The sequence below is a fragment of the Cervus canadensis genome, chromosome Y, assembly GCF_019320065.1.
Source record: "Cervus canadensis isolate Bull #8, Minnesota chromosome Y, ASM1932006v1, whole genome shotgun sequence".
Lineage (NCBI taxonomy): Eukaryota > Metazoa > Chordata > Mammalia > Artiodactyla > Cervidae > Cervus > Cervus canadensis.
The window spans coordinates 3,234,880-3,253,035 of NC_057420.1; the positions used below are offsets into that span (position 1 = coordinate 3,234,880).

Sequence of the window (18,156 nt, forward strand, 5' to 3'; positions counted from 1 at the left end):
TGGAGTATCATATAGTGAGAACTCCCACAAAGGCAACCATTTGTAGACAAGATCTGGCATCACCTAAATGACAGTACACCCTGTGTAGGACACCTCATCTAAACAACACACAAAACAAAAGATACAAACCCAATCATTAGCACACAGAATTACCACATCACTCAGCCCTGCCTATAAGATGGGTAAAAAAAGCAACTCACCTCCTTCTGCCAGAACAGAAGCAGAAGTTACACCCTACATGAAGCTTACACAAACCACTGGATCAGCCACAGGAGGTCAGAAATCAAAAGAAAGAAAGAATTCAACCTTGAAGCCTGGTAAAAGGAGACCTCAAACACAATAAGTGGAAAAAACAAAAAACAAAAAGGTAGACAAATACTGAATATCAGTTCAGTTCAGTCGCTCATTTGTGTCCGACTCTTTGCGACCCCATGAACTGCAGGACGCCAGACTCTCTGTCCATCACCAAATCTCGGAGTCCACCCAAACCCATGTCCAAATTGTAGCCATCCACTCTTCTTTTGTGGATGGCCATCCAACCATCTCATCCTTTGTCATACACTTCTCCTCCTGCCCTCAATCTTTCCCAGCATCAGAGTCTTTTCCAAAGAGTCAGCTCTTCGCATCAGGTGGCCAAAATATTGGAGCTTCAACTTCAGCATCAGTCCTTCCAATGAACACTCAAGACTGATCTCCGTTAGGATGGACTGGTTGGATCTCCTTAAAGTTCAAGGGACTCTGAAGAGTCTTCTCCAACACCACAGTTCAAAAACATAAATTCTTCAGCACTCAGCTATCTTTATAGTCCAACTCTCACATCCATACATGACCACTGGAAAAACCATACCTTGACTAGATGGACCCTTGTTAACAACAAAGATGTCACTTTGTCAACAAAGGTCTGTCTCTTCCTTTTAATATGTTGTCTAGGGTGGTCAGAACTTTCCTTCCAAGGAGTAAGTGTCTTTTAATTTCATGGCTGTAATCACCATTTGCAGTGATTTTGGAGCCCCCCAAAATAAAGTCAGCCACTGTTTACCTATTTATTTGCCATAAAAGTGATGGGACCAGATGCCATGATCATAGCTTTCTGAATGTTGAATTTTAAGCCAACGCTTTCACTCTCCTCTTTCACCTTCATCAAGAGGCTCTTTAGTTCCTCTTCACTTTCTGACATAAGGGTGGTGTCATCTGCATATCTGAAGTTATTGATATTTCTCCCGGCAATCTTGATTCCAGCTTGTGCTTCCTCCAGACCATTGTTTCTCATGATGTGCTCTGCATATAAGTTAAATAAGCAGGGTGAAAATATACAGCCTTGACATACTCCTTTTCCTATCTGGAACCAGTCTGTTGTTCCATGTCCGGTTCTAATAGTTGCTTTCTGGCTTGTATACAAGTTTCTCAAGTGGCAGGTCAGGTAGTCTGCTATTCCCATCTCTTTCAGAATTTTCCACAGTTTATTGTGATCCACACAGTCAAAGGCTTTAGCGTGGTCAATAAAGCTGAAATAGATGTTTTTCTGGAACTCTCTTGCTTTCTCAATGATCCAGCAGATGTTGGCAATTTGATCTCTCATTCCTCTGTCTTTTCTAAAGCCAGCTTGAACATCTGGAAGTTCACGGCTCACATATTGCAGAAACCTGGCTTGGAGTATTTTGAGTATTACTTTACTAGCGTATGAGATGAGTGTAATTGCACAGTAGTTTGAGCGTTGCTTGGCATTGCTTTTCTTAGGGATTGGAATGAAAACTGACATTTTCCAGTCCTGTGGCCACTGCTGAGTTTTCCATATTTGCTGGCATATTGAGGGCAGCAGTTTCACAGCATCATTTCAGGATTTGAAATAGCTCAACTGGAGTTCCATCACCTCCACTAGCTTTATTCGTAGTGAAGTTTCCTAAGGTCCACTTGACTTCACATTTCAGGATGTCTGGCTCTAGGTGAGTGATCACACCATCGTGATTAGCTGGGTTGTGAAGATCTTTTTTGTACAGTTCTTCTGTGTACTCTTGCCACCTCTTCTTAATATTTTCTGCTTCTCTTAGGTCCCTACCACTTCTGTCCTTTATTGAGCCCTTCTTTGCATGAAATGTTCCCTTGGTATCTCTAATTTTCTTGAAGAGATTGCTAGTCTTTTCTATTCTATTGTTTTCCTCTGTTTCTTTGCACTAATCACTGAGGAAGGCTGTCTTATCTCTCCTTGCTAATCTTTGGAACTCTGCACTCAAATGGATCTTTCCTTTTCTCCTTTCCTTTTATTTTCCCTTTTTCCAAGCTATTTGTAAGGCCTCCTCAGACAGCCATATTGCTTTTTTGCATTTCTTTTTCTTGGGAATGATCTTGATTCCTGTCTCCTATACAATGTCATGAACCTCCATCCATAGTTCATCAGGCATTCTGTCAGATCTAGTCCCTTAAATCTATTTCTCACTTCCACTGTATAGTGGTAAGGGAGTTGATTTAGGTCATACCTGAATGGTCTAGTGGTTTTCTCCACTTTTTTCAATTTAAGTCTGAATTTGGCAATAAGGTGTTCATGATCTGAGCCACAGTCAGCTCCCAGTCTTGTTTTTACTGACTGTATAGAGTTTCTCCATCTTTGGCTACAAAGAATATAATCAATCTGATTTTGGTGTCGACCATCTGGTGATGTCCATATGTAGAGTCTTCTCTTGTGGTGTTGGAAGAGGGTGTTTGCTATGACCAGTGCATTCTCTTGGCCTTTGCCTTGCTTCATTCTGTACTTCAAGGCCCAATTTTTCCGTTACTCCAGGTGTTTCTTGACTTCCTACTTTTGCATTCCTGTCCTCTATAATAAAAAGGACATCTCTTTTTGGTATTAGCTCTAGAAGGTCTTGTAGGTCTTCATAGAACTGTTCAACTTCAGCTTCTCTAGCATTACTGGTTGGGGCATAGACTTGGATTACCATAATATTGAATGGTTTGCCTTGGAAACGAACACAGACCTTTCTGTCATTTTTGAGACTGCATCCAAGTACTGCATTTTGGACTCTTTCATTGACTCGGATGACTACTCCATTTCTTCTAAGGGATTCCTGGGCCTGTATATATGAATGAAGAAACTAGAAACACAGAAGTCTCAATTAAGAGGACATAGATGTCAAAATACCTGAAAAAGAATTCAGAATAATGATAGTAAATGACCAACACATTAAAAATGCAAGAATCAAGTTTCCCAAACCTAGAAGAAATAAATAATATACACACAGAGATAAACAACACAATTACTAAAACTGAGATTACTTTAGAAGGAATCAATAGCAGAATATCAAAGCAGAAGTACGGATCAGTGAGTTGGAAGATAAAATGGAAATAACTGCTAATGAGCAAAATAATGTTAAAAGGATGAAAACAATTGAGGAGCAATTGCAACAATGTTAAACTCACCAACACTCGAATTATAGGGGTCTGAGAAAAAGAAATCAAATCCCTTATGACTATATAGTGGAAGTGAGAAATAGGTCTAAGGGACTAGATCTGATAGACAGAGGGCCTGATGAACTATGGACAGAAGTTCATGACATTGTACAGGAGATGGGGATCAAGATAATTCCCATGGAAAAGAAATGCAAAAAGGCAAAATGGTTGTCCGAGGAGGCCTTACAAATAGCAATGAAAAGAAGAGAAGTGAAAAGCAAAGGAGAAGAGGAAAGATATTCCCATTTGAATGCTGAGTTCCAAAGAATAGCCAGGAGAGATAAGAAAGCCTTCCTCAGTGATCAGTGCAAAGAAACAGGAAAACAACAGAATGGGAAAGACTAGAGTTCTCTTCAGGAAAATTAGGGATACCAAGGGAACATTTCATGCAAAGATAGGTTCAATAAAGGACAGAAATGATATGGACCTAACAGAAGCAGAGGATTTTAAGAAGAGGTGGCAAGAATACACAGAAGAACTGTACAAAAAAGATCTTCACGACCCAGATAATCAATGGTGTGATCACTCACCTAGAGCCAGACATCCTCGAATGTGAATTCATGTGGGCCTTAGAAAGCATCATGATGAACAAAGCTAGTGGATGTGATGGAATTCCAGTTGAGTTATTTAAAATCCTGAAAGACGATGCTGTGAAAGCGCTGCAACTCAATTTGCCAGCAAATTTGGAAAACTCAGCAGTGGCCACAGTACTCAAGGTCAGTTTTCATTTCAATCACTAAGAAAGGCAATGCCAAAGAATGCTCAAACTACTGCACAATTGCACTCATCTCACACGCTTTGTGAAGTAATGCTCAAAATTCTTCAAGACAGGTTTCTGCAATACGTGAACAGTGAACTTCCAGATGTTCAAGCTGGTTTTAGCAAAGGGAGAGGAACCAGAGATTGAATTGCCAACATCCGCTGGATCATTGAAAAAGCAAGAGAGTTCCAGAAAAACATCTATTTCTGCTTTATTGACTATGCTAAAGCCTTTGACTCTGTGGATCACAAAAAACTGTGGAGAATTCTGAAAGTGATGGGAATACTAGACCACCTGACTTGCTTCTTGAGAAACCTGTAGCATGTCAGGAAGCAATAGTTAGAACTGGACGTGGAACAACAGACCTGTTTCAGATAGGAAAAGTTGTATGTCAAGGCTGTATATTGTCACCCTGCTTATTTAACTTATATGCAGAGTGAATCATGAGAAACGCTGAGCTGGAGGAAGCACAAGCTGGAATCAAGATTGCCGGGAGAAATATCAATAACCTCAGATATGCAGATGATAACACCCTTATGGCAGAAAGCAAAGATGAACTAAAAAACCTCTTGATGAAAGTCAAAGAGGAGATTGAAAACGTTGGCTTAAAGTTCAACATTCAGAAAACTAAAATCATGGCATCTGCTCCCATCATTCACGGGAAATAGATGGGGAAACAATGTCAGATTTTTTTTTTTTTTTGGGGGGGGGGCTCCAAAATCACTGCAGATGGTGACTGCAGCCATGAAATTAAAAGACCCTTACTCCTTGGAAGGAAAGTTATGACCAACCTAGATAACATATTAAGAAGCAGAAACATTCCTTTGCCAAAAAAGTTCCATCTGGTCAAGGCTACGGTTTTTCCAGTGGTCATGTATGGATGTGAGGGTTGGACTGTGAGGAAAGTTGAGCACCAAAAAATTGATTCTTTTGAACTATGGTGTTGGAGAAGACTCTTGAGAGTCCCTTGGACTACAAGGAGATTCAGGCAGTCCATCCTTAAAGAAGTCAGTCCTGGGTGTTCATTGGAAGGACTGATGCTGAAGTTGAAAATCCAATACTTCGGCCACCTGATATGAAGAACTGACTCTTTGGAAAAGACCCTGATGCTGGGAGGAATTGGGGGCAGAAAGAAAAGGGGATGACAGAGGATGAGGTGGCTGGATGGTATCACCGATTCTATGGGCTTGAGTTTGAGTAAACTCTGGGAGAGGTGATGGACCGGGAGGCCTGGTGTGCCATGATTCATGGGGTTACAAAGAGTCAGATACAACTGAGTGACTGAACTGAACTGAACAAAACTGATAACTTTGAAAAAAAAAAAAAAGACCCTATTTTTAAAGCAAATTTCATATAATTATTGTGATTTTTTTTTAACCTTGTATTTTTGAGTCTAATCTCTACACTAGATTGTTAATCTTTGCCTTTTGGTATTTGTTATCAGTTTTGTACCTTTAAGAATCCAATCTTCAGTACCCAAGTTTATTTAAATGAGTGATTACTGGCTTGATTGCTCTCTCCCCTTTTGACTCCTTTTCTCCCCAGGTCTGTATCTCCTCCCTCCCACTATTCTTCTCTACTTAATCTTGTGAATTTCTTTGGTGTTCCAGGCTGTGGAGAACACTTAAGGAAGTGATCACTGCTAGATTGGCTGTCTCGTTTTGATTCCCACTCCTCTCCTCCTGGTCACCTTTATCTCCTTCCTACATTTTCTCTTCTCTATGGAACTCCGTGAACCTCTCTGAATGTTCCAAAATGTGGGGAGCAAACAGGGAATTGATTATTGTCTAGAGTGCTCTCTCTCCTTTTGATTCCCCCTCTTCTTCTCCTTGTCATTTCTATCTCCCTCCTCCCTCACTCTTCTCTATATAACTCAACTCTGTGAACCTCTCTAAGTGTTCCAGACTGTGGAGAGCAAATAAGGAATTGATTATTGGCTAGACTGCTCTTTCCCCCTTGGATTCCCCCTCTTCTCCTCCTTGTCACCTCTATCTCCCTCCTCCCTCTTCTCTTCTGCATGTAACTCTGTGAAGCTCTCTGGTTGTCCCTCACTGTGGAGAATCTTTCACCATTAACCTAGATGTTTTGTCATTGGTGCTGTATGGACAGAGAAGTCTTGAGGCTACTATAAGAATAACACTGAAAGCCAGAGGTAGGAGACCTAAATCCAAAACTTGAGATCACCAGAAATCTCCTGACTCCAGGAACAATTAATTGACAAAGGCTCATCCAAAAGCCTTGAAACATACACTGAAACCAAGCTCTACCCAAGAGCCAATAAGTTTCAGAGCAAGACATACCAAGCTAATTCTCCAACAAAGCAGAAACATAACACTGAGTACAAAAATACAGGCGGCTAAAAGTCACACCAAACCCAGAGACACCTCAAAACTCACTACTGGACACCTCATTGCACTCCAGAGAGAAGAGACCCAGCTCCATCCACGAGAACACCGATGCAAGCTTCGCTAACCAAGAAACCTTGAAAAGCTACTCGTCCAACCCCCACCACAGGGAGAACCTCCACAATAAAGAGGAACCACAAACTACCAGAATACTGAAAGGCTGTTCCAAAAACAGCAACCTAAACAAGATGAAAAGGCAGTAAATATTCAGCAGGTAAAGGAACATGATAAGCCCACCAAACCAAACAAAAGAGGAGGAGATAGGGAATCTAACTGCGAAAAAGTTCAGAATAATGATAATAAAAATGATCCAAAATTTTGAAAACAAAATGAATTTACAGATAAATACTCTGGAGACAAAGGTTGAGAAGATGCAATAAAAGTTTAATAAGGACCTTAAAGAAATAAAAAAGAGTCAATCAATAATGAATAATGCAATCAGTTCAGTTCAGTTCCGTAGCTCAGTCGTGTCCGACTCTTTGCGACCCCATGAATCTCAGCACGCCAGGCTTCCCTGTCCATCACAAACTCCCAGAGTTTACTCAGACTCATGCCCATCGAGTTGGTGATGCCATCCAGCCATTTCATCCTCTGTCGTCCCCTTCTCCTCCCACCCCTAGTCCCTCCCAGCATCAGGGTCTTTTCCAATGAGTCAACTCTTCGCATGAGGTGGCCAAAGTATTGGAGTTTGAGCTTAAGCATCAGTCCTTCCAATGAACACCCAGCAATAGCTGAGATCAAAAGCACTCTGGAGGGAACCAACAGTAGAATAACTGAGGCAGAAGATAGGATAAGTGAGGTGGCAGATAGAATGGTGGCAATAAATGAAGCAGAGAGGTAAAAAGGAAAAAAATTAAAGAAATGAGGACAACCTCAGAAACATCTAGGACAATGTCAAATGCCCCAACATTCGAATCACAGAAGTCCCAGAGAGGAAGATAAAAAGAAAACCCATGAAAAAATACTTGAGGAGATAATAGTTGAAAACTTCCATAAAATGGGGAAGGAAATAGCCACCAAAGTCCAAGAAACCCAGACAGTCCCAAACAGGATAAACCCAAGGTGAAACACCCCAAGACACATATTAATGAAATTAATGAAGATCAACACAAAGAACAAATATTAAAAGCAGCAAGGGAAAAACAAAAATTAACCCACAAGGGGATCCCCACAAGGATAACAGCTGATCTTTAAATAGAAACTCTTCAGGCCAGAAGGGAATGGCAGGACATACTTAAAGTGATGAAAGACAAAAATCTAAAACCCAGATTACTATGCCCAAAAGGACCTCATCCAAATATGAAGGAGAAATCAAAAGTTTTACAGACAAGGAAAAGCTGAGAGAATTCAGCACCACCAAACCAGCTCTCCACCAAACCAACTCTCCAGCAAATGCTAAAGGATGTTCTCAAGACAGGAAACACAGAAAGGGTTTACAGGCTCTAACCCCAAACAAAAAGTAAATGGCAACGGGATCATATTTATCAATAATTACCTTAAAATAAATGGGTTGACTGCCCCAACCAAAAGACAAAGACTGGCTGAATGGATACAAAAACAAGACTCGTATATACTGTCTGCAAGAGACCCACCTCAAACCTAGGGACACATACAGACTGAAAGTGAAGGGCTCAAGAAGATATTTCATGCAAATGGAGACCAAAAAATGCAAGAGTAGCAATTCTCATATAGATAAATTAGACTTTGAAATAAAGGCTGTGAAAAGAGACAAAGAAGGACACTATATAATGATCAAAGGGTCAATCCAAGCAGAAGATATAACAATTACAAATATATATACACCCAACATACGAGCACCGTAATACATAAGGTGCATGATAACGAATATGAAAGGGGAAATTAAAAGTAAAAGAATAACAGTGGGAAACTTTAATGCCCCACTCACACCTGTAGATATATCAACTAAACAGAAAATTAACAAGGTAATACAAACTTCAAAGATACATTAGACTAAATAGATATCTAAAGACATTTCACCCTAAAACAATGAATTTCACCTTTTTCTCAAGTGCACATGGAAACTTTTCCATGACAGATCACATCCTGGACCATAAATCTTAGCCTTGGTAAATTCAAAAAAATTGAAATTATCTCAAGCATCTTTTCTGATCACAAGGTGGTAAGATGAGATGTCAACCACAGGGAAAAAAAAAAGTATGAAAAATACAAACATATGGAGGCTAACAACACACTTCTGAATAGCCAACAAATCACAGAAGAAATCAAAACAGAAATCATAATATACGTAGAAATGAATGAAAATGAAAACACAAAAACCCAAAACCTGTGGGATTCAGGAAAAGCAGGGCTAACGGGAGGTTTATAGCAATTCAAGCCTACCTCAAGTAACAGGAGAGAAATCAAATAAATAACCTAATTCTACACTGAAAGCAACTAGAGAATGAAGAAATGAAGAACCCCAGGGTTAGTAGAGGGAAAGAAACCACAAAAATTAGGGCAAAAATAAATGCAAAAGAAACAAAAGGGACCATAGCAAAAATCAACAATGCTAAAAGCTGGTTCTTTGAGAAGGTAAATAAAATGGAAAACCCCTTAGCCAGACTCATCACTCAACAAAGAGAGAAGAAACAAATCAACAAAATTAGAAATGAAAATGGAGAAATCACAACAGACAACCCAGAAATACAAATGATTTTTTTTTATACAAAGGATCTTAAGAGACTAATATCAGCAACTATATGCCAAAAAAATGGACAACTTGGAGGAAATGGCCATATTCTCAGAAAAGTATAAATTTCAAAAAATTGAATCAGAAAGAAATAGAAAATCTTAACAGACCCATCCCAAGCACAGAAATCAAAACCATAATCAGAAATCTTCCAGCAAACAAAAGCCCAGGACCAGTCTTCACAGCTGAATTCTGCCAAAAATTTAGAAAAGCGCTAACTAACACCTATACTACTCAAAGTCTTCGAGAAAACTGCAGAGGAAGGTAAACTTCCAAACTCATTCTATGAGGTCACCATCACCCTAATACCAAAACCAAAAAGATGCCACAAAAAAAAGAAAACTACAGGCCAATATCACTGATGAACATAGATGCAAAAATCTTTAACAAAATTCTAGCAAATAGAATCCAATAACATATTAAAAAGATCATACATCATGACCAAGTGGGCTTCCCAGGAATGCAAGGATTCTTCAATATCCACAAATCAATCAATGTGATACACCAAATGAACAAATTAAAAGATAAAAACCATATGATTATCTCAATAGATGTAGAAAAAGCCTTTGAAAAAATTCAACATCTATTTATGATAAAAACCCTCCAGGAAGCAGGCATAGAAGGATAATACCTCAACATAATAAAAGCCATATATGACACAACCACAACAAACATTATCCTCAATGGTGAAAAACTGAAAACATTTCCCCTAAAGTCAGGAAGAAGACAAGGGTGCCCACTCTCACCACTACAATTCAACATAGTTTTGGAAGTTTTGGCCACAGCAACCAGAGCAGAAAAAGAAACAAAGGGAATCCAGATAGGAAAAGAAGAAGTAAAACTCTCACAGTTTGCAGATGACATGATCTTCTACACAGAAAATCCTAAAGATTCCACCAAAAAATTACTAGAGTTAATCAATGAATACAGTAATGTTGCAGGATATAAAATGAACACACAGAAATCCCTTGCAGTGTTATACACCAACAGTGAGAAAACAGAAAGAGAAATTAAGGAAATAATTCCATTCATCATTTCAATGAGAAGAGTAAAATAGGAATAAATCTACCTAAAGAAACTAAAGACCTATATATAGAAAACTATAAAACACTGATGAAAGAAATCAAAGATGACAGAAATAGATGGAGAAATATACAATGGTCAAGGATGGAAGAATCAATATAGTAAAAATGACTATACTACCCAAAGCAATCTATAGAATCAATGCAATCCCTATCAAGCTACGAATGGTATTTTTCAGAGAATTAGAACAAATAATTTAACAATTTGTATGGAATTACAAAAAACCTTGAATTGCCAAAGCAATCTTGAGGAAGAAGAATAGAACTGGAAGAATCAACCTGCCTGATATCAGGCTATATTATAAAACAACAGTCATCAAGACAGTATGGTACTGGCACAAAGACAGAAATATAGATCAATGGAACAAAATAGAAAGCACAGAGATAAACCCTACAGACACTTTATTTTGACAAAGGAGGCAAGAATATACAAGGGAGAAAAGACAATGTCTTTAACTAGTGGTGCTGGGAAAACTGGTCTACCTCTTGTGAAATAATGAAACTAGAACACTTTCTAACACCATACACAGAAATAAACCCAAAATGGATTAAAGATCTAAATGTAAGACCAGAAACCATAAATCTCCTAGAGGAAAACATAGGCAAAACACTCCCTGACATAAATCACAGCAGGATCCTCTATGACCCATCTCCTAGAGAAATGCAAATAAAAGCAAAAACAAACAAATGGGGCCTAATTAAAATTAAAAGCTTTTACACAATGAAGGAAACTATAAGCCGGGTGAAAAGACAGCCTTCAGAATGGGAGAAAATAATAGCATATGAAGCAACTGACAATTAATCTCAAAAACATACAAGCAGCTCCTGCAGCTCAATTCCAGAAAAATAAGTGATAGAATAAAAAAAAAAATGGGCCAAAGAACTAAATAGACATTTCTCCAAAGAAGACATACAGATGGCTAACAAACACATGAAAAGATGCTCATTACTCATTATCAGAGAAATGCAAATCAAAACCACAGTGAGGTAGCATCTCACACCAGTCAGAATGGCTGCTATGCAAAAGTCTACAAGCAATAAATGCTGGAAAGGGTGTGGAGAAAAGGGAACCCCACTGTTGGTGGGGAAGCAAACTATACAGTCACTATTTTTTGAAAAGATGCTCATTACTCATTATCAGAGAAATGCAAATCAAAACCACAGTGAGGTAGCATCTCACACCAGTCAGAATGGCTGCTATGCAAAAGTCTACAAGCAATAAATGCTGGAAAGGGTGTGGAGAAAAGGGAACCCCACTGTTGGTGGGGAAGCAAACTATACAGTCACTATGGAGAACCGTGTGGAGATTCCTTTAAAAAACTGGAAATAGAACTGCCATATGACTCAGCAATCCCACTGCTGGACATACACACCGAGGAAACCAGATCTGAAAGAGACACGTGTATCCCGATGTCCATCATAGCACTACTTACAATAGCCAGATATGGAAGCAACCTAGATGTCTATTGACAGACAAATGGATAAGAAAGTAGTGGTACATATACACAATGGAATATTACTCAGCTATTAAAAAGAATGCATTTGAATCAGTTCTAATAAGGTAGATGAAACTGGAGCCTATTATACAGAGCAAAGTTAAGTCAGAAAGAAAAACACCAATACAGTATATTAACACATATATGTGGAATTTAGAACGACAATAATGATGATCCTATATGTGAGACAGCAAAAGAGACACAGATGTAAATAACAGACTGTTGGACTCTGTGGTAGAAGGTGAGGGTGGGATGATTTGAGAGAATAGCATTGACATATGTATATTATCATACATGAAATTGATCATCAGTCCAGGTTTTATGCATGAGGCAGATGCTCAGGGCTGGTGCACTGTGATAACCCTGAGGGATGGGATGGGGAGGGAGGTAGGAGGCAGGTTCAGGATGGGGACAAATGTACACCCATGGCTGATTCATGTGAATATATGTCAAAAACCAACACAATACTGTAAAGTAATTAGCCTCCAATTAAAATAAAAAAAAAAAAATAGGAAGACTGAATCACAAAAAGAGGTGTGTTTTGGGACTAGGATTAAATACCCCATTAACAGGCAAAGAGGAGTCTATTATTAGGTCTCTCAAGGGAGATTACCTAACTTTTTGAAACAGTGTTTGGGCCCTCAGAACAGTAGATGAAATGTATGACAGTCTGTGACAACTTTGAATGTAGTATTGTCTTCTAGTCTCTTGTACAGAAATGACAAGACACAATCTTCCTTAGTTAATGAAACCCCTTTCGGTGGGGGTAAAAAAGGGTTGAAAACAGCTGTGTTCCACTTGGAGGATCTAACTATAGGCAGACAAGGGGAGGTCAGTATAAGCTGCTCAGTGTATTTGCTGTTTTTCGAGTGTCTTCAGTATGAAATAGTCAATATACAAAAGTGGCATATTTATGCATGACATTTTCTATTATTGTAATTACTAAGCTTTGAACTTGAGCTTAAATTCTTACCCTAAGGTCTGGGATGAAAGCGTTGGTTTTTCAGTCGTGTCCAACTCTTTGCAGTTCAGGGACAGTAGCCTACCAGGTGCCCCTATTCATGGGACTTTTCAGGCAATGATACTGGAAAGTGTTCCCATTTCCTGCTCCATGGGAATCTTCCTGATCCAGTGATCAAATCTGAGTCCTCTGCATTGGTAGGTGAATTCTTTACCACTGAGCCACTGCTGCTCCATCACTTCAGTTGTGTCCGACTCTGTGCGACCCCATAGAGGGCAGCCTACCAGGCTCCCCTATTCCTGGGATTCTCCAGGCAAGAACACTGGAGTGGGTTGCCATTTCCTTCCCCAATGCATGAAAGTGAAAATTGAAAGTGAAGTCGCTCAGTCCTGTCTGACTCTTAGCGATCCCGTGGACTGTAGTCTACCAGGCTCCTCCATTCATGGGATTTTCCAGGCAAGAGTACTGGAGTGGGGTGCCATTGCCTTCTCCAACTGAGCAACTCAGGAAGCCCAAAAGTATAAAGTAATAGAAAATTTACCTTACAATCATTTAGAAGTAATAGAAAAATGTTTTTATGTCTTCAGTTAGTAGGGCCTTTGAGGGAAATAAATAGATCTTGCTCATTCATTTAAAGATGTTATCTGACCCACAATACACTCAAAGGTGGCATTAGTAATTTCTTATAGTATGATTTCATCTTGGCCTTGTATGAAAAATGAACACAGAGTAAATACCTATGTGACTTAGTTTATTTTTGTTTTTGGTTTATTTTGGGCATTTTCATTCAGCCCACAAAATTCCTTAAACTCAGGAAGAGAACATGCTGGCCAGGCTCCATCTTGAGAGGTCCCCAGATCTTTGTACTCACATCTGTCTTTTGTAATCAAGCAGGATGTGGCACTTTATGTTTCACAGTTTCCATCCCTTCCCTTATGATGCAGATAAAGGTTTCTAGGCAATGGTCTCATCAGCTAAACTACAAGTAAAGGGCTTCCTATGCATTTCTCAAAGTGTTGAACAAACAAAATCAGCTGGTTTAATGCAGATTGTTAAATAATCCATTCAGTAATCATGTATTGATGTGAGAACTGCACCATAAAGAAATTTCAGCACTGAAGAATTGATGCTTTTTAACTGTGGTGTTGGAGAAGACTTTTGAAAGTCCCTTGGTCAGCAAAAGAGATCAGTCAATTCTAAAGGAAATTAATCCTGAATATTCGTTGGAATGACTGATACTGAAGCTCCAGTACTTTTGCCACCTGATGCAAAGAGCCGTTCATTCTAAAAGACCCTGATGCTGTGAAAAATTGAGGGCAGGAGAAGAGGGTGGCAGACCATGAGATGGTTGGATGACATTACCAACTCGATGGACATGAGTCTGAGCAAACAAGTGATGGTGAAGGACAGGGAAGCCTAGAGGGCATGGGGTCACAGACATGACAGAGCAACTAAACAACATTGTACTTGCCTTTTCCTTGACTCTCATTGTCATGCTGGCTTCAAGAAATATATTTTCATATGTCAATTTTTGGGTATAAAATTTACTTTCTTGAACATTTACATGGTAAATTTGAGATTTTGTATAAAATGTCATTTAAAAATTCAGCTGTTTTTGTTCATTTCTGCACTCTTTCTCAAAGAGCCTACAAATCCATAAAGGATTAAGAGTGTTAAGACTATTAGGAAAAAAATGTAACTTACTTCGTTTTCCTGTACATTAAAATGACCAACCACAAGGGCTTTCCTTTTCCTATTGTTTAAGCATAAATACTGAAGATTATTAAACTTAATAAAAACATGGAAATAAACCAATTAATGTTGAACTTGGCAGAATAATCACTGGAACCACATTAAGAATATCATTTAAACATCCAAACATTTTATATTATTCAAATTAATTAATACAAATTAATTATCTTAAAATCATATTCATTAAAATATAAACCTATTCTTCCCTTTATAAAAAAATTTTAAGGTTGAATTTGAATAGAAAATTAGCCAATGAAAGTGAGTAATCACAAATAACAATTTTTTTTTTTTTTTGGAGTCTGTTAAAAATGCAGTTTCTGCTCATTTTTATCTGGTAAGATTGCTAGAATTCTATTTGAATCAAAGTCAGTAACTGGTTGAACAGTGACTCTGATACCAGAAATACTATTACATATATTTCCATCAAAGCCAAAACCTTGCCAGACACCAGTGTCACACCAGATACATTTTAAAAATTTTTATTTGTGTTAAAAAATGTTTGTACACCAGTATTTAAAATCATTGTAACAAAAAGGAAATGGCACTCCAAACTGCACTTCAAAGACCAGAAGACATCTTGGACTAGCTTGCTTTTTACTCTAGAGTTCACTGTTTTCCCACCCAGCTTCCTCCTTCATCAACAGTTTTTTTTCCCCTCCCAGTCAGACAGGCAGATGAAAGAGGCAGGCCATGGCCTACACATTGTTAGAGTAGTTCTCTTTCTCTTAAGTGAAAAAGGTTGGCAGTCATTTAATTGATCCAACCTCTTACATCTTACAAAGCTAAACATCTAAAAGTAAAATAAGAAGGCAGTGCTTGTGGAATGTACAGTGCATACTGGCAGCGCATGCTTCATTAGGATTCGCCTGCTTGCTTCTCCTGTTCAATAGCTGTGGGGGATTAAAAAAAAAGAGAGAGAGAAAAAGATGGAGGGGGCTTAAGATTCGAACTCAGTATAGGTTAACATGGGATTACAGTTTAGTCACCAAGTACTGTCCATTAAATTATTAAACCCCTGTATTTGTTGGCTGCAAGGCAATTTTAAATTAATCTATGCAAACCAGTTATCAAAGAACTGTTGGCGCCTCTTCCTGCACTCCCCGCCCCCACCCCAATTCTTCTCTCAGCCCCTCCCATCCTCTCCTACTCGCCCGGCCACTCCCGCTCAGCCTTTTCTAAAGAAGGGGCTTGGGAGGGGGGAGCTTACTTTCTTTTGAAGGCAGTGGATTTTTCTCTTGCGTTTCTGTTTTCTTCAATTTCGATTTATCGAACTTTTCAATCTCAGTCATATCGGGTTTGTCAGACATAGTTACAGAGGGAGCTGCAGGTACAAAGCCGAGAGGCTGAGGGTGAGTCACATACCCTTATCTTTCTGGGCTCAGAAATAGCGTTCTGCCTTCCCATCTCTTGCCTGAAGATGCACTTTAATCCCTTCCACTGTCACTCAGGGCTAAATAAACATTTTTCTCTTTCTATAGGGAAAAAAAAAAAAATGATCCCCCGCTACCTTTAGGATTAAAAACGCGAGGGGCCAAATTGGGAAGACCGCCCACATTAGGAGGCCAAATCTCTCGGAAGCGTGAAATTAACTGTTGTGGATTAATCGCAGCGTTCCAACAAGAAAGAAAAGTGAAGCTATTCCAAGGTTAAAGGGAAGAAAATCGAATAAGATTTCCGAAAATGAAGTCAAGGCTGAACAATATGTTTCTTAAGATGCGAGCGGTGCGGCTTTCTTTTCTTTCCACAAAGGCCGCAGCTGCTGCCGGTCGCCACAGACCCCCGCCCTACCCTCTTCCTTCATCTCACCAACAATGCAGCCAGCCATACACAAAACTAGATCGATTCTGATCTGCATTTAGCAGCAATTCGGCAGCTCTGCACACGTCCCACTGCAAGTAGGACGTTTTAAAGATTTCACAATATAGCCCCACAACCCTAAACCTAATAGATACAGCCCACGAAGCCACTGGAGGTGAGACAAACAATGTTAAGCGTGAAGCTCCGGGCTTGGGTGGGTGTGAGTTGAAACAAAAGATCTTTCTATTCCAGATTCTTCACCATCTACGAGGCAAGGCAGAAAGGAAAGAAAGGGGAAAAAAAATGTTCCTTTCGAAGGTGCAATAGCGTATCTATATATCTATATCTATCTATCTATCTATCTATCTATCTATCTATCTATCTATCTATCTATCTATCTATCTATCTATCATCTATCATCCATCTATCTGTCATCTGTTCCTTTCGAAGGTGCAATAGCGTATCTATATTTCTATATCTATCATCTATCATTATCTATCTATCTATCTAAAACTGAAATCTCGATCCTGTCCCGGTACTACCCCTCCTGCTGGGTTTCAGGGAAGCGGGCGGCGAGGGGTTAAGAGCGGCGCGGGAAAGGGTCCCGGGGCTCACCAGAGAGAGCTGCAAAGGAGAGGAATCCGGTTTGTGATAGCCGATGAGTGCTGTTGGAGGCGCGGAAGGCGTCGCTAAATGCACAGTCCTATGCAAATAAGGTGACATCACCGCTCTACTGCTTAACTCCTTCACTCTGCATTTACTCGGAAGCAGGCCTGGTGTTCTGGGGTCTCCCACCCAGCGTTCACTGTTTAACCAAAAGGCAACGAGGGCGCAATATAAAGCGCGGACCTCCCCCAGCCCGTGCCGCACTTTGTTCATTACGCATCTGCCTCGTCTTTGTGCAGTTTCTAGCTACGTGGATTTTTGCAGCGGCCGCGCAAACCTGCTGTTGGGGATCGGAGTGTGATAACTAAGTGCCTGGGTAGGACCCAGGGGGACAGATAGTCCTTTACTGTGAAGCTGCCTTGGTTCGTGACAGACATCTCCTAGCCGGGGTGCAGAGTCCCTGGCCCCGCGGCCTCACCCACTGCAAGACTGTGATTCCAGTGTCTCAGCTTCCAGACCAGTGGAAGCCCTTCGCCCCACCCTGGAGCGTCTTTGTCTTCTTCGCATTCTCCTAGACTTGGCTGGGAAGTAAAGCACCCTCAAGTGATAGTTTTAAAGAAGGGACATGGTGGGGGTTTTTTTGTTTTTTTTTTTGTTTTTTTTTTTCAATGCTGTAACTATGGTGGGTACCCAAACCAAATAACCGGAATATTGGCTAGTTGGTGGTAAATGTATCTGGAGTCAATAGAGTATGTCGCCTCCCTCTTAGAAAAATAAGTCCAGTTCAAATGATGCTACTTCGTGAGCCTGACAAGGAGGAAGTTCTTTTACTTTCCTGTTTCTTATTTTCCTAAATTATTAATAGCTAAGGACACCAGTTTTGAAAGACACAGACTGCGATCCCATTATGTCTAAAATCTGAAGATTAAATTGAAAAGGCGAACTCTGTATTTTGAAGTGAGTCTTTTGAGCAGGATTCCATTTTGAAGTGCCTATGTGAGTTACATCCAGAACATGGGAGCTCGATTTAGAGAGGAGCAGTTTTCTTTTTTTTTTTTTCAAAAATCTTGGTTTTATTTCATTTATAGTAATTACAAAATAACCATTGTCTTTTTTTTTTTTTTTCATTTATTCTCATTAGTTGGA

At 39.6% G+C, this 18,156-nt stretch overlaps 1 protein-coding gene across 1 annotated transcript; it reads right to left on the bottom strand.

Moving 5' to 3' along the window:
- Window positions 1–15,070: 15,070 nt before the first annotated feature.
- LOC122436418 (thymosin beta-4-like) lies at window positions 15,071–17,198 on the bottom strand. Its single transcript, XM_043460220.1, has 3 exons — window positions 17,020–17,198; window positions 15,815–15,928; window positions 15,071–15,497 (listed from the first exon to the last, which is right to left on the bottom strand). The coding sequence occupies exons 2-3, from the start codon at window positions 15,912–15,914 to the stop codon at window positions 15,463–15,465; spliced, it is 135 nt and encodes a 44-aa protein (XP_043316155.1). The 5' UTR covers window positions 15,915–15,928; window positions 17,020–17,198; the 3' UTR covers window positions 15,071–15,462.
- Window positions 17,199–18,156: the final 958 nt, after the last annotated feature.

What these genes read in the sequence shown, in the direction of transcription:
- LOC122436418 (XM_043460220.1), bottom strand. Translation starts at nt 15,914, where the DNA reads ATGTCTGACAAACCCGATATGACTGAGATTGAAAAGTTCGATAAATCG. An exon ending in TCCACTGCCTTCAAAAGAAA is followed by an intron (nt 15,498 to 15,814) that starts GTAAGCTCCCCC and finishes AATCCCCCACAG; the next exon opens with CTATTGAACAGGAGAAGCAA.